This window comes from Dermacentor andersoni, chromosome 2, assembly GCF_023375885.2.
Source record: "Dermacentor andersoni chromosome 2, qqDerAnde1_hic_scaffold, whole genome shotgun sequence".
NCBI lineage: Eukaryota > Metazoa > Arthropoda > Arachnida > Ixodida > Ixodidae > Dermacentor > Dermacentor andersoni.
In genome coordinates, this window is record NC_092815.1 from 236,148,695 (window position 1) to 236,165,170 (window position 16,476).

At 47.1% G+C, this 16,476-nt stretch overlaps 1 protein-coding gene across 2 annotated transcripts in view; it reads left to right on the top strand.

Annotated features, from left to right (window-relative positions):
• Nucleotides 1–16,476, top strand: part of LOC126539919 (ubiquitin carboxyl-terminal hydrolase 11-like) — a 205,799-nt gene that overhangs the window by 175,061 nt on the left and 14,262 nt on the right. For both annotated transcript variants that reach the window (XM_050186737.3, XM_055075713.2), the window contains exon 17: nucleotides 11,351–11,503. In XM_050186737.3, the coding sequence (XP_050042694.1) occupies nucleotides 11,351–11,503 (153 nt within the window). The remainder of the gene's footprint in view (nucleotides 1–11,350; nucleotides 11,504–16,476) is intronic.

Below are 16,476 nucleotides of genomic sequence, written 5' to 3' on the forward strand. Positions count from 1 at the left end.
TCCTGAACGAAAATGAGGGCATTTTGTTGCACGACGACGGTCCACGCACGTCTTAATACTTTTGGCGTAAGAGCCAAATTCGCATGCAATCACTTCCTTGATAGTCTGGAAGCTATACTTGGTGTCCTGATTCCAGACATACGGTTGTCCTTGCTTTAGCAGTTTCCTAAGCGGTTCTACCAATTCAGCATACTGCGGGATCAGTTTACAGTAGTATCGTGTGAGACCAAGAAATTAAATGCAGCGACTTCTTGTCGGTTGGCTGCGGTGCATCAACAATTGACTGAACTTTGTTTAAGAGCGGCGAAATGCCGGTTGCACTGAACCTTTGTAGAGTAGCCTTTCTCGTACTCGTGTTGATGCGACGCCATGGAGGATTTGGTCGCGAAGAGACTCGTCATGCCATGCGCCGAACGCACAAGCAGGTGCTAGCCTTTGTAGCGCGGTGACGAAGTCCTGGAAGGTTTCCCCAGGTAGTTGCTTCCTGTCCCGGAAGATGATGCGGTGTACCAGGGGATTGGTGCTTTCTTCGTAGTGCTGGTCGAAGATGCGAAGAATGTCTTCGAACGTACTAGCCGTCTGGTCCGTTTGCGACGCGAGGTCATAGCAGAGACGCTGCCCCTCAAAGCCTAAGTTACAAAGTAAAATAGCTTCCTTCCTCTCGTCTTGTAGTGCTTTGCATCCGGTCGCCTGGAGGAACGTGCAAAAAGAATGTTTCCATGTGAGCCACGGTGCCGAAGGAGTACCGAGTAATGCAAGGAAAGGCGGCATGGGGGGTGCGAACGCCATGTTGGGCACCAAGAACAAAGGCGGGGGAGTTGCAGTGGACGACGTCGAAGTAGACGTAGCGTCTTGCATGCCGGAAGCAGGGGAGAAGCAGAAGTAGAAAAGCAAGGGGACGTAAAAAGTAAAGTGAGCGGTTTACCTCATCGCCAGTTTGTTGTAGCTCCGACGGGACGGCCGGACGGAGGATTTACGGCATGAGGCCTAAGCGGCCGGGCTGCGCAGCGCCGCATGAAAGAGCCGGACTGCTTCAGTTGGGGACCAGACAAAGAATGAATTTTTATTTCTGCGAGGGGAAACAGGAGACAACTTACAGCGTTTGGCGCTGAGTGGCACCCTGACGTAAACGACCCAAAACCGAAACCAGAAGCCAATACAGGATACCACACCATGCTTTAGTGGCTTGCCACAATGTGTCGATTAATCCACAATCTCTGTGATGCCATGAAGCATGATAGGGGTGGCGGAACATTGCTCAGCACTAGAAAAAAGAGTCGTAAGCATGTACTCATATCATATCGCATCATACACTTTCTATTACGATTACTGCATTGTCATAATTGCGACATTTGCATGACTATTGCTAAGTCGATACGGGACCGTAGGTGTTCTATGTGATTCGGATGCCACTATGGTGAATTCATGTTGCCTTGCAATTAAAGTGTGGGCTTTTGTATGCCACAACAAAATGAATGCTAAATAAGGTATTACAGTCGAACCCATTTATAATGATCCCAGATATAACGATTTATCAGTCATAGCAACCGCATTTCACTGCATTTAAGATTTTCTGACTCTGCCTACTGGAACTGCACCCAGATATAACGAACGATTTGAACAGTGGCATGCTGTCACTACGAGCACTTTGAAACTGGTTGCTGTAAAAGGAGGACGCATGCGAAGTTTCAAAGCACAGAATCACTACCGAAGTGGACGCATGGCAGCGCACCCTCTGACAGCACCGTAATTTTTATCGGGTTGCTCCACCCACTGCGCAACGCACTTTTGCCGGGCGTCACTCGGGCTGGGTGGTTCTGGCTGCCCGCGAACTGCCAGAACCAGCCAGGACGAAGTTGGTCTGGCTGCTCCCTGGAAGTTCTCTGGCTAGCAGACGACAAAAAGAGGCAATGAGCGCTCTCCTCCATCTTTGTAAGGACTTGCCTGATTCCAACACGGGTGCTTGAGCACTTTTACCTCGCTCACCCAACTGGCTATGGTCACCTTCGAATTTCCTTACTTCTAGCGTTATCGTCTTGGGTTCTAATGCACTGTTCTGCTTTATGAGGCGGTACGATACGAGCGGCAGCAAACCATTTGAAGCTTTTTTTTTTGTGTGTGTGTGTGTGTGTGTGCGTGCACACACGTGTGCGCGCATCGTCAAGGCTTCTCCCCGGCCGTGAACGTGTTGCACTCTTATACGTGCATGCTATCTGCATTGTTCTCTGCGCAAGTTGTAGACACTTATTCCGACACATTGTGGTGCCTTTTCTGTTTATCCTTCTCTGTTGGTATCCCTTTTCAAGGTGTCTACTAACCAGAGAAACCGGGAATTCTCAGGGATTTTGAATTAACTGGAAATATTCAGGGAAAACTCAGGGAATTTGTGCTTCTATCAGGGAAAATTAGTTGTAATTTTATTGAAACAGAACGAAACTCGCAGTAATGCTGGCTCGCGTAACAGAGAGGGATTGTAATGAATCATCTTTTGACGCCGTGTTGTCGGCTGGAGGAGTTTACAGTCAGTGGCCGACTTTCCGGACACCTGACGGCTTTGCGGCGCTATCATGTACCCCATAGAATCAATGTCTACGAACGCCTGAAATTTCGGACACAAGAGCCCTTCGCCGTCCGATTTTCAGACTTTTTGCCGTGACCGCAGGTCCAAAACGGCATTAATCAAAGCCACCACTGCCGCCCTTTTGATTACCTCGCCACCGTGGCAAACACTAGGCCTAGCTGCTTCAACGTTCTTTATAAAGCTTCTTGCCGTTCGGCGCCGTGTTTTGCATTGAAAGAATTCGCCGCTGTAAGCAGTGGCACTGACGCAGTCTTTGTGGTCCTCACGAGTGGCTTCGAAGCTCAGAAAGTGTGGCGCATTGAATAATGCCTGTTCCAAAAAGTCAGCTTTGCCGCAATGCGAAAGTTATGCGGTGAAGCATAACAATCGTGAGAAGGAGCAATTGTCACGGGACACAGTATCTATTCCTTAATTATACACGCGTCCATCCACCATCTCCTGTCACAGTACGGGTACCGATATGCCTAATAAGTGTGATGGCAGGCCTCTTCGGATGTGCCTTTGGCGATTTGAGCCTTTAATGGCAGGAAAAGACATGCATTCATTTTTACGGACTGCCCGATTTTACGTACGTTCTCGCGGCCCTTAGGAAGTCCAAAAAATCGGACGTTGACTGTACAGCTGACTAAGAGGATGCTTCCAATGGTCCATGGGGCGAAAGCACGGTAGAAGAAGAACGAGAACAGAAAGGACTTACGCATTGAGGAATCAATGGAAAAGGAAGCCTGCCGCCGCTTTTTTCAAGGTGCTTGAGCTCAAAAAACAAAGTGTTGGCTGATGCTGGAATGCAGGTGTTCCTCATCCAAACCGAAATGAACTCGTTAAAGCAGTGAAATGCAACATTGAGGTGTTGTGCAGGCTGAGAGTATGTCAGGAGAGTTGAGGTTGACACACCAGATGTTGAGAATCTAATTTGTGACAAAGTTCGGGCCTCACACGAATGAGCTTGCTATAAATTGATAAAAGTAGCTCATATCACCTTCAGTCACGGCATGCACATTTGTAGACGCGACCTATTTTTGCTATTTCTGTGCAGTGGTAGCAAGGAATAGAGCAAGAACATTACGCTTACGGCAAACTGAACGTTCTGTTAAGCTAAATTACTTCCATTTTGTTTCTGAATGATATGTATCTTTACAGAGTATCGCTTTGGTGAAGGCACTACCATGTTTTACGTGATGCTTGATGTGGGGCATGTCGGTAACAACCTTGAAATATATAAATTTTTTCCTTTCTTGAAATGCTTGAGGCTAATGAATAACTTGTGCATGTCATTCGAGCGGGGGATTTAATCCTTTATATGAATAAGCGTAGCATGACTGACTTTACAATATTCAAATATTTAGTTACTCTGTAATTATAATGACTCATCATAAGGTGCTCAAAGAGTCATTCTATCACCTTGGTTTGCTTTCAGTGGAGTCTCAAGCATCACCTATGTTTCATACATATTTATCGACAGGCGATCATAATTCATGACTGAAGTGGATATTCGAAAACATTTGTTTATGTATGCATCTAATTTTTATTCATATTTGAGAATGTTCCACTCGATTTGCAATTAGTTTTACCATTTTTTTCAAAGTTATCTTATTCGCTGTGCATTTTACTAATCCCTCGCTACAGATTTTTTTTTAATATAAAATAAATGATACTCCTTGCTATTCAAACTGGATTAAGTAATTTCTTAGCATGCTTACTAGAGAGTGACAGCATCGGGCGACATAGTGTCAGCCTGTCTTGACGTAAAACAAACTTCTGTGTCGCTCGGGGAATTTTGCAAAGGCACTCGGGGAAAACCTGGAAAACTCAGAGAATTTGGAAATGTCAACTTGGTAGACGCCCTGCTTTTCACACCTCTTGCGTATATGCAGTGATATGTCCTTTTTCTGCAGTTAGAGAAAGCGTCGCAGCTAGCCAGTGTTCGCTCCATCTCTTCGTCGTATGCTTGGGTGGCACCTGGAAACCAATGGGCTCTAACTAGGCTGTTGGTGGTAAAAGAATGCACTTTTTGCGTAATGGCCACACATACATAAACTTAATGCTCTCGTGATTGTGACCAATGCTGGTTTTCGCGTGAAACTTTTCGCTGGTCATAGGCGTGCATTTTCATGTAGCCGCTGCATCTCCAGCTCCTTCAGCACAGGGACTGAAGAGAAGCACTATCGGCCAAAACAATCCTGAAATCGAAGCCCAAGCAGGTGGCACAAAATTTTATGCAAATAAGACGTGCCTGATATCCTGCGTTTTCTTGTCTTGTCAAATGATGACAAAATGTCAACTCACCCATCTCGCCTTTGGGCAACATGATCGCGGCAAGCTGGCATCCTCGAGCGATCGCTTTTGGGGATACGCCACTTATGCACAATTTTGCGTCTTGGCATCGAACGCGTCGCAGGCCGTTTGTTGCGCTGTGCAAATTCAAGTGCGCAGTGTCTATCCTGTGCCGAGTTGCACAAAATCTCAGGAAAGCGATCATGTCACCAAATGAAACTATATATATATATTAAGCTGGCAACGCATCAATGGGCCGACTACGCTGAATGTGCAGTGGCCTCGCTGGCCATTGCCATGCTGGTAGCATGTTTATGTTTATCTCGTGGCCAGCCACTTTGACATTTGATTTGAAAGAGCTGCAACGTCGCATTTTGTTCTCTAGATGACATTTTTAACGAAAACTTTGAGCTAGATGCAGGAAAGTGCCGGGAACAAATACAGTCATCGACTGATTTTCCGTTCGCCAAAAATTCGGGCATGCCCGATTATTCGGTCAGCTTCGCGGCACCACCCTTCTCCCCATAGACCATAATGTATAACAACTGCCAAAAGTTCGGACACCTTGCAACCTCTCGTCGGATTTTTCGGACAATCCTTGAGCCAACTTGATCGAGAGCACCATGAGCCGACTCTGACCGGTGCGTGGTTCGATTTGCTGAATGCCATTTTTGTTTTGAACGGAGCCTCCTTGCTGCCCCACGAAGTGGCGCTACTGGAAATCCCCGCTCATTATCATCATCGTTGCTGCCTGGTTCAATAGAGTGGCTCTACAGCAGTTCTGGTTTCAGCTTAGTAAGACATGTCAAGACAATCCAGCAGCTGATTTGTTTCTTCGCGCAAGACGCTGCGAGCAGGCCGCATTTTTCGTTTGTGCAACTGGTGTCGGCACGGTGGTGTTTGCTTTGTGTGCTGTGTCGAGGTTTCAGTGATCCAACGTGGCATACGTAAACATTGTGTCAAGAGTGTAATGGCGCCGACAGTGCCCGCGCAGACTGTGCTGGGGAATGCTGGCAAGCGGGTGCCGGGAGGCCTAAGATTTGTCGCCTTCCGATGTGCCCCCTACTGACGTGGAAAATGTTCTGCCGAGACCTGCGCAGTGGTTGTATTGCGATTCCGGACACCGTCTCATTTGACAGTTTCATAGGTGCTGACAATGCTGTATTGACATGCGCAGAACTCGACGACGGCAAGATCATGCGTCAGGTTTCTGCTGCACCGCCGGACGATGACTCCGAGTCGGAAGATGACGCACCATGTGCTACGCTGGCGTCGCATGCAGAGCGTGTACAAGCAGTGACTGTGCTTTCAGCCACCTACAGTGACCGTACGACCCTCTCCGAGATTCAGGCTTATCTGATTGCACGTAAACGGAACAGCGTGCAACGGCGCATTCACGATTTCTTCAAGCCTACTGCCGAGTCCAAATAAGTGCGTGGAAATAAAGGATATCATTTTTTTTTCTTAATCTGCTTTTTCGGACACCTGTTTATTCGGACATTTCTGCAGTCCCCGTGAGGTCAGAATAAACGGTCGGCGACTGTAGTAAGATACTAAAATACAATTTTCGGACCAAAGTGGTGTTGAATCATAACTGGCATCATCAATTCTTGTGCATTTTGAAGGGAAAGTCTACATACAGCAAACTACTGATGTAACGGCCACCTTTTGCGCAACTATCGAATTCGTTATAAACAGGTTCAACTGCATATGATCATTATGTGCGACGCAGCAGTCTCTAGACATAGGATGTCATAGCACCGAGTTGAAAGGCAGCTGTTACAAATTCCTTTTCCTCTTCTTTGTGGCATTGTTAGCTTGACACAAGATGGTGGCCATTAACTTACTAACTGAAAGAAAACAACTCAATGATTTTAGCTCCTTAAATAATTATGACTTTGTCGCATCACAGTTGTGCGTGTAACAGTGCAAGGGCGATTAAAATATTTGTGTCTGAAGCAGGCTAATGATCCTAGTAATTTACTGCCACTCGCAGTGGCCTACCTTGCTTAATAGAACTCCTTACCTGTTTGTATCACAGAGCGAGAAAAAGAAAGAGAAAAGAATGTAAATGAATGCATACTATTGTGGTGATGTGGAGTGTGCGTTAACTTGCTGCTTTACCTTTGTTTTACAGTAATGCATACATTTTTTAAAGCAATGCAAGATTCACAGAGAATGCACTAATCATTGACTTGCGCAACAATATTTGCAGAGTAGGCAGAACTCAAGCAAAACTTACACAAAAAGCCTCAAGAAAGTGCCAAAACAAAGACTTTGTGGCCAAGTGCCGGACCCTCTGTGAATGACGGCTTGCACTTCTTTCAAGTAAATATAATTCTGTGCATTTTGTGCAAAAACTGTGGCCTTGGAGAGCAACATAAGGTCAGTCCACTGCAGTCGGCACGTTTCATTACCAGAAAATAGGGCCATATTGTTCAGAGTGGAATGCCGTTGTGTAAATTTTGATGCGCGGCAACAGTGCTTCCACCTGTAGTTTGATCTCGCAGTGAATATAGTAGAACCGCTTTGACACAATCACATTTCTTATGATTTCTGGTGACAATGTTTGTGATACAGAACACAAAAATTGACCCAATCCACTCACCGACCGATTTTCTGGACCTCGTGGGGACCTAAACATTGTCACAAGAATCAAAGTCTGAAAAACTCGTTCACCCTAACAAATTAAAGTTATTAGGCTTAGAGTGGCTTAGAAAAATCTCTAATAATGCCCTGCGTCGTACTACGCTTGGAGGCAATCAGATTTGCTTGGATTTGTGCAAGACTGACATCGTCGTGGTATATAGTTGACAAGAGCATCACCACGCTGGTGATCTTTGTTGGCAGAGATCGCCATGGAGATCGAAGAAACGAGTCACGTTACTACACACCACTCGGCTCTCGCAAAGGTACAGGAGGTAACACCAATCACACAAATGTGAAGCTGTGCAAACACACAGAAAGATGCGACGTCTCCAAGACACACCTGCTTCGTGGACACATCACGTGCAAAATAGCAACCGAAAAAAAAAAAAAAGAAATTGATCCCACTTTTACATCTCAACACCACAAAGGTGTTAATTGAACGTTTGCCACTTGTCAAACCACCGCACCTCCTGTCCAGACGACAACGCAGCGTGGACACTGAGAGTTGAAATGCGCTCACCCTACCATTACCTGGAAACCTGAGCAAAGGATGAAAAGGAGGGATACACAACAACGTATTGAGAGGCACAGTTAATTAGAATACGTTTGCGACGAGTCAAATCCTCACCCATCCCTCAGCACTTATCCAGCCATCAAGACAGTGTGTAAACTGGCTGTTGCAGGGTCCCATGAAAGGCCCTCACCCCACCCTTTACCTGGCAGCCTGAGCGAAAAAAGGGAGAGGGGCAACGACGAACGAACTAGGTGTCGCCGGTTGATTTCTTTCCATAGATTCCAAGCCAGTTTCTTCGGAGGCGGAGTTACTGCTGGTTATTGCGAGCATTGGCATGGTATCGCAACGGAGGTGACAATGGTGATTTGCTGCTGGGCAGTCTTCAGATTCTCTAGCCGACTCGCCTAGGGAAGACGACAGTATTAAAAGCCAAGACTTTTCGAGAGTGAGGACAGCGGGTCCTGATGTGAACTGTGATGTTTATCTTGCTCCTGCACGGAGTGGGCTTCTATACTGGAGCCGCATAACTTAGCTAAATAAACCCTTTTTCCTTCATTTTCTACAACTTGACATCATAGTCAATGGGCTTGGTGGATTCCTTGCCCTGACCGCCACCCCAGCCACAACACCACATTAAGTGATTATGACGATAGTGCCGACCGAAAAAAGAAAGAAAAAGGAAGTGCTGTCCCCTGGAGCATTTTGTCAGCTAAGGAAGAGTGGACATGGCCTCTGAGACTGGAGGATGATGCGGGCTCTCTATTGATAGCGTGCACCTCCCAATCTTGGAGTCTGTAGAACGGGCCACTGGAAGCCACACCAACCCAGTGGAAAATCCAACATGGCAGCCTTCAAGATTTGGTAGCATGGCTTGTAATGAGCCATTTAGTCTGGAAAATTGACCTTTCGGGCCTAAATTTGTCCTAAAAATTGGTCGCAAGAATGCATGAGCTCTATGGGAACCCTGACAGTACATTTATGAAGTACAGAATATCCATCGTCTGAGTTTTTGGAGTTCAAAAAATCCGTCGGCATTTTTTTACTGGTTTGCAGCCTTTCTTTACTGATTTACAGCCTTTCTTACTGGTTGATATGTTCCCGGAAAGCTGTCTTTCATCACCAACATTCATTAAAGCACCAAAGTGTGATCATATGATACGTTTTGAGGCCACTGGACCTCATGTAAACAAAAAAAGACACGAGGCATCCGCGATCAAGGACAGTAGTTGCCGCTACAGCAGCTTTCCCGCAGTACTCGTCTAGCCGCGGGACGCGAAAACGCTGGCACGCACTCAGTTTCCTATTCCAGTAGCAGCAAATCTCCTGGTGAATCATCGCACGGCGTATTTACAGCTGTCACCACCAACCCTATTGCGATAAGCATTTTCACCTATCTTGTGTCACATTGGTGCCATTGGAAGTATACTGTACGCCTTTCATAGGTGATGCAAATGCACTACCGTTCTCTGCTGCAAGCGGTGTGAAGTGAGCGCCATGTTCCGCTCTGGCAGCGCCGTATTCTGGCATTGCCCACCAGCTTGGTTTTATTTCGGTTTCTTGTCGCCGTCTTAAAACACTACGCAATAGGTAAACAACAACGAGCATCTTGGGTCGCTCAGGGCCCACTAACTCGATGCGCATTGGCATCTCATGCTGCAACGATTTGTGCCGAGTGGGCACATCAAAACTTCCCACCAAAATGCTGTACCTGAAGAAGCTTCTGAATCGAGCTGAATATGATGAGTGCAAGCATAAGTTTGCCAAAGCCTCATAAACGGCAACGCAAGTCACGGACTGCTCAAGCACCGCTAGCTCAGGCACCTCGATGTCTTGTGTTGCAACAATTTGCGCATTGCTTTGCATTATGTTGATGTCAACTACAGTCGAGTATGCCAAATCCTTTCGTGACTTCGGATCGTATGGTTTTCCGGTTAGTACAGTCGAACCCGACTATATCAAACCCGTTTACATCGAATTATTCGATATATCAAACAATTTCTGGATACAGTATAGTTACGATGAATATATATAGCTAAAATTACGCTTATATTGAACAAAAATAGCAGCGACTCCCGATATATCGAACGTCAACCAGCAGAATAGTGCCCCCAGAAGTTGGCTTTGCCTCGTGGTGGGGGGGAAGCCCGGCGGCGCGACTCCATCCAACCGCTCTCCCTACCGTGACTGCGCTGCTTTGGACAAACCATCGACCCCCCCCGCGGTAAATGATCCTGGCCCGCCCGCAGCGCTTGCTCAGACAGCACAATCAGAGGCTCTTGTGCCCTCGTCATGCAAGATGGTGAAAGTCCGAGTTGTCTCACTCCTTTTCTGGTTCTTTGTGTGTGTGCCTTGTGGGCCTTCTCCCGCAGTGTTGCCGTGATGAAGCGGCAGAATTCGCCTTTCGTCCTGAAGCTCGAAAATCATAAATCGGGTCGAACACGGTGAGAATTCGGACGTCCCCGCAGCGTGCAAGATTCCGAGGAGCATGCTCAGCATGATCTTGAAGAATAAGGGGGAGATTAGGGCTAAAGCAGCCAAATTCACGAGCTGGTGCCCGTGGTGCCCGAGGCGTATGCACGGCCGTGTACAAGTGGTTCATTCGAAATTGCTTCAGCTGTGCCGGCTTCCGCGTGCGCGGTGATGACTAAATTCTGGTGAATGCGATAAAGCCGTTGCCGGTGTTGCCAAAGTTTGGAGCGAGCTGTCAGAATTTCCGGAAGCTGTTGACGAATCAACGGTGGACGAGTTTGGTAGTGCAAATGATGGTGTCGCGACCACGGGAGAGCCCGAAAACGAAGACTACGTTGCCGACATCGTACCGAGCACAAGCGAAAGTGGGTACAATGAGGAAAGCAACAACGGTCCTTTGCCCACATTCTCCGAAGTGATTGGTGCACTCGCAGTAGTCTGGTGCTTCTGCGCAAATGCGGAAGGTTGCGGCCTCAGCTGCTCCGACTCCTTAAACAATGTGAAGTGCATGCATCGCAGGCAGCGAAATTGCCCAAGCAGAAGAAAATGCAGGATTATTTCATGTGAAACTAAGCTAGTTTCATCGATAAAGTGATTTTATAAATGGTATTTGCTTTTATGACATCCAATTATTTATCAGGCTTATATCGAATTATGCTCTATATCGAACTGATAGGCGTGTTCTTGCGAGTTCGATATAGCTGGGTTCCACTGTACGTTTTTCTCGTCCCCCCCCCCCCCCCCCCAAAAAAAAAAATGTATGAACAAGGTTCTACCTTATGTAGCACATGCCCACACTCGTGAAAGCATGAAACAGTTTCCTACAAATGCCTACCAACTTATCCAAATTTGTCTACTTGCAGGGGTCAACTGCGGTCACTACACGGCGTACACACGCCACTGGACTACGGGCGAGTGGTACCACTACAATGACGAGTCAGTCGGCAAGCAGCCCCCGCCTCGTCTGGAGGAACAGGCCCATGCCTACATCCTCTTCTACCAGCGACGCTCTACTGGTACTTCTGGTCCTTTCGCTATGGGGCATGGCATTCGTGAAACCAGTTTTTACGGCAGGCCTTGTGGGGCACGCAGACTGCGAAGGCCAGCCGCTCCTTTTTTGACGACAGTGCTCCTCTCACCTCGAATAAACGGCAAACACCGCAGGGGCAGTTCACACTGATCCTGACGGCTCTTCTGTGGTGAGGGTGGCACTGCTCGCATACTTTTGCTGCAGCCTGATTGGCATCCGCGCAAAGCAGCAACGATAAAAACAACTGAGCACATGCCCTTGATCAGGACTGTTGAGTCAGGACTGTGTCAGTTATATCATCATATAACAATGCACTGAAGACTCCATTGAAAGAAAGGAAAAGTAGTAGGACGATCCTTTCTAGCAAGTCCTTTTAAGTACACAATAATTAAATATTGATTTATTGTACAGCCAGACATGTTGCAATTTCTGTAATAAAATCATTGGACCACCCTCACAAAGCATGTGCGCAGTTATTGGCTTTAGACATGACAAGCGAGGGAAAGCTACCGTATTTATTAAAATGTAGGTCGATCTTTCTTTTTTTTTTTAAATATGTTGCTCATAATTAGCTATCAACCTATATTCCTGATCAGAGCTAGCAAAAGTACTGAGCCAATGGAGTTCCAATAAGGAACAGAGCCGCCGCCGAAGCCACGAGGGCCAAGGTGGCAAACTGAAACACCCTGCCATGCATGTTGATACCGTACATCGTAGCGGCAGTTGCACAAATCACAAATCACCTTATTTACCCGATTGTAATACACACCCGCACAGTACTGCGCACTTGTAGAGCACTGCGCTCCCGTACAGTACAGTACTAACTAAATTAAGGGGGGACGCAGCTCTAAAAAGTTTATTTTATCAGCCAAGGTGGCGAAAAATTCCACGGAAATCAAGAAAGAGCAGCATTCTTCAAGACACAATATCTCTGGAACGGTGCAACCAAGCACCACCATCTTGGTCTCGTTGTAAAGTGCATTTCTCCGTCTTCAGATGTGCTGCTTCAGCTATCTCCTTCGTACAGAAACAAGCACAAAAAAAAAAAAAGCAAATTATTGAAGGTTCTGCCGCAGTCTGCAATTGGCTGCACCCGCCACATGACTCCAGCTCGGTTTGCCATTGGTTCGGCGCTCGCATCGTCTGCTCGGCTCTCTGCACCTCGCGAGCTTGGAAGTCTCCGCTCGCCGTAATCTCGACGTGTCAAAACGGGCGCTACACAGACATCGCAGTAGCGTGGCCGATCCCTACGTCTGTGGATGTTTCAGACCTGCGGCTAAGCATTCCGAGCATCGGCGACGCGGACTTTGCGACCAAGATTCGCGCGTAGAATCCTCGGACACATGGCTAGGCCTTTCAGCACACGGTGTTTCGGAATTTGTGACCAAGCACATTGCGCACGCAATCCCCATACCATGGCTAAGCATTTCACGCATAGGATTCTCTGTGTCGGCGATCAAGCATATCGCGCAAGGACATCTCGGACCCTCACCTAAGCATTTTCTAGATCGGCACCTCCAAATGCATGACTAAGTACAGTGAAACCTCATTAAACCGTAGTCGGCCGGAGCTTGGAAAAAGTAGGTACTAAACGGTAGTACTGTTTAACCGAAATAGCGTGAGATCGCCCACTTACCTGTCGAAAACGGAACTCAGAGAGAGTGTGATGAAAGGGGAAAAAACATGCAGTATTTATTCACTTCACGCAACATAAGTGTTATTTTCGTTTGATGCCGCGGCGGCCTAGCATGACGACAGCAGCCTCAAACTTGCTGAGGCTGCGTGCCAGCTTCTCAGCCAGGCCCCCTCCTCTCGGCAAACACTCGCAAAGCAGATTCCTCGTTGGCGTTACGCATTCCCCGTGCACACGCGCAGTAGTGCTGCATAAGTCCCGGGGCACCTTTTTCATTGCCGGGTGCCGGAGTTTGGAAAACTTTTGGTTTGGAATAGTTACGTTATCGTGCCCCTGTTCTCGTTGCGACGATTGCATTCATGAGGCTGACGTAGCGCGCAGCTTATGCCACTGTCGGGCCTGAATGGCCCGTGCTGTCGCTTTCCGTGTCGTCCCCATCACTGTCGCTAGTCGACACTTCGGCAACAACAGAGGCAACGATGGCGAAAAGTCGAACCTCGTAGCCGACATCTCTTCGCGGTCGCAGTAGCGCTGCCGAGCAACTTCGCATTCCAGATGCCACACACTGTAGTCAACAGCAGATCGATGTCGCGGGCCAGCGCCGACTTCTTCGTGTCACGTTCGATAGCACGGACGGTGTCTTATTTTTCTTCTATGCTGAGCACCCGGCGTCTTTTTTATCCGAGCTTCGGCATGACGCAAGTCCTCGCTCGCACGACACCACAACGCTCTCTGGCATGGAGTCGAAATGATGTTGATGTTGATGCGGCTTCACGTGCAAATGCACTGGGCGCTTGGAGGCCGTTGTAGCGATCTCTGAGGCTCGTTGTTCTGCTGGGCCGCCCAATGGAGACGACGCACCGCCGTGTTTGTGCGACGAAAAGTGTAAACGCTACGTTTTTGCGTACCAACTTATTGTGTACGCAATAAGCTGGTACTGTTTATGCGGATACAAAATACATTATGTTCAATGGCTGCTGAGTCGGGGAATCGACTTTACTACTTTTAAACTGAAACTACTGTTTAAGCGGGTACGGTTTAACGAGGTTTTACCGTACATCGAGCATCGACTCCTTGAGCCCGCGTCTAGGCATTTCGCGCGTCGGCACTTCGGACTGCGCGATAAGCGCATCGCATGTCGACTCCTCGAGCCCACATGTAGGCATGTTGCGCGTCGGCACCTTGGACTGCACGAATAAGCGCATCGAGTGTTGACTCCTTGACCCCGCATCTAGGCATTTCGCGCATTGGCACCTCGGACTGTGTGACTAAGTACATTGAGTGTCGACTCCTCGAGCCCGCGTCTAAGCATTTCGCGCGTCGTCACTTCGAACTGCATGACTAAGCACATCGAGTGTCAACTCCTTGTATATCTGCGGCTAGAAATTTTGCACATCGGCACCTCGTACCCACAACCAAGCATATCGCGCATTCACTCTGTTATCATATTGTTACAATAGCTTGTAACAATATCTATCATACCACCGCTTCATAAAGAGAACCTCATCATGAGCTCTGTTCACATTAGGCCCCTTGGGCTGCCTGGGTGCATAAGTGATTGAGGCATCATACAAAAGCACAATTCTGGAAAGCACCTAGCAGCTGCATATCTATCACTGGCTCTCTGATCCTAAGTTCCACAGCCATTGTCAGGTGAAAATGTCTTGGAAGGCTGCTGACACTCAGAGCCTTCATTCAGTAACATGGTCAATTCTACCAAACGAAAAAAATGCCGCACTGATTGTACTGGAGACTGCTATCAATCAGACAGCCTGCAGGTACAACACTGCAACTATATTCATGCCCACACAGTTCTGCATGTCACTTTGTTTGACACCCAAGCACCATGCTCTTTGTAGAGCAGCTGCAAAGAATGTTATACAAAAAAAGGGGGGGGAGGGGAAACGAAGGCACACTAGACCAGAGGCCACATGTGCAAGAAGCCCCACATCACAAAACACCCCAAAGACTACAAGTTTGGTGCCTTTTAAAGAACTGAAGAGAAGGTGAAACTTTGAGAGCCATTTTCTCAAAACTTTTTTTGCGTTTCTGTTCAGTTTCTGGAGCTGATATCTTTGTTACCATTTAACATATTTTGACTACGTTTTTTTTTTTTTTCACGTTCCTTGGGCCACAGTGCAAGTCATGATATTCTCGCTTTCTTATCTTGAGCCTTTGTAAATTTATGATATGGCTATTCGTTTACCCCGAAAGTGTGCTTGATGCGAAGGTAACATAAAAAAATGTCACCCCATAAAATTTGTGTTGCGAAGAAAAAAAAAGAAAGGAATAATTTCACGACCTTCAGCATTTACCTATACAGTCAATACTTAACAAGCATTCTATCATGTTTTGTAAGTTCCCCAGGTTCTCCAAAAAGTTCAAGGGAGAAAAATTCTGCTCAATAAAATTTAATAAAATGTTCTCAAGATATTGCTCCGAAACTTTTATGAAAGCATCAGGGAGACATCATGAACATTTGTCCCCCCTTAACAAGCATGGTGTCACACGCACGCAAGCAAATATAAACACATCTCACTCGATGACCACGGAAACTCGCTGTCAAAACGCTGCAATGAGGAAGTGCGGCAGCACTTGCCTCTTGCTTCAGCATGAACTATAAGCGGCAAAAACGCAGTGCATGGCCCACTCTTTCAAGATCGCTTTCAAGGTAGGGCTGAGGTGATCGTATTGTCGGAAGTGGATCATCGCAAATACGTCCTGCTTCAGTCAACTGTGTTGCTTTGCTGGCGAAAACCATATTCTTCTGTTTGTGCCAGTTCCGCATGCAAGTTTTGGCCACTCCGAACGCTCGTAATGTGGCCCAACTTCTGTCCGTCTCTGCACACATGGTCACTTTCCTTTTAAATGCGGCACCATGATGAACTCGGCACTTCATGCCGATCGAGCAAACGCAGAAAACAGGAAGACAGAGGGTGGACTAATGCCTAAGCACAAATACTACAGCACGTGGAGGAACCTATGGCAACTAGGCTCGAAGGGCGTACGAGGCGGCTATTTTGAAACGCCGATGGCGATATAGTAACGCAGATTTAAGGTTGTACTCGATTCTAACACGCTGATTCTAATGGGTCGACCTATACCTGAATAATTTTTTTTTATTTCTCGGAAAGCACAATATATAGGGGTCAACCTATATTCGTGCTCGACCTATTTTTGAATAAATACGGTATTCTTTTGCCATTGCTGGTGGAATGTGGCATATTAAACATCTTATCAGACATGGCAGTGCCTTCATCAGCTTGGTCTTGTGTAGCAGTACTCAGCGCATTGAAGTGAAAGTGAAGCCACGTTGTTTACACGTA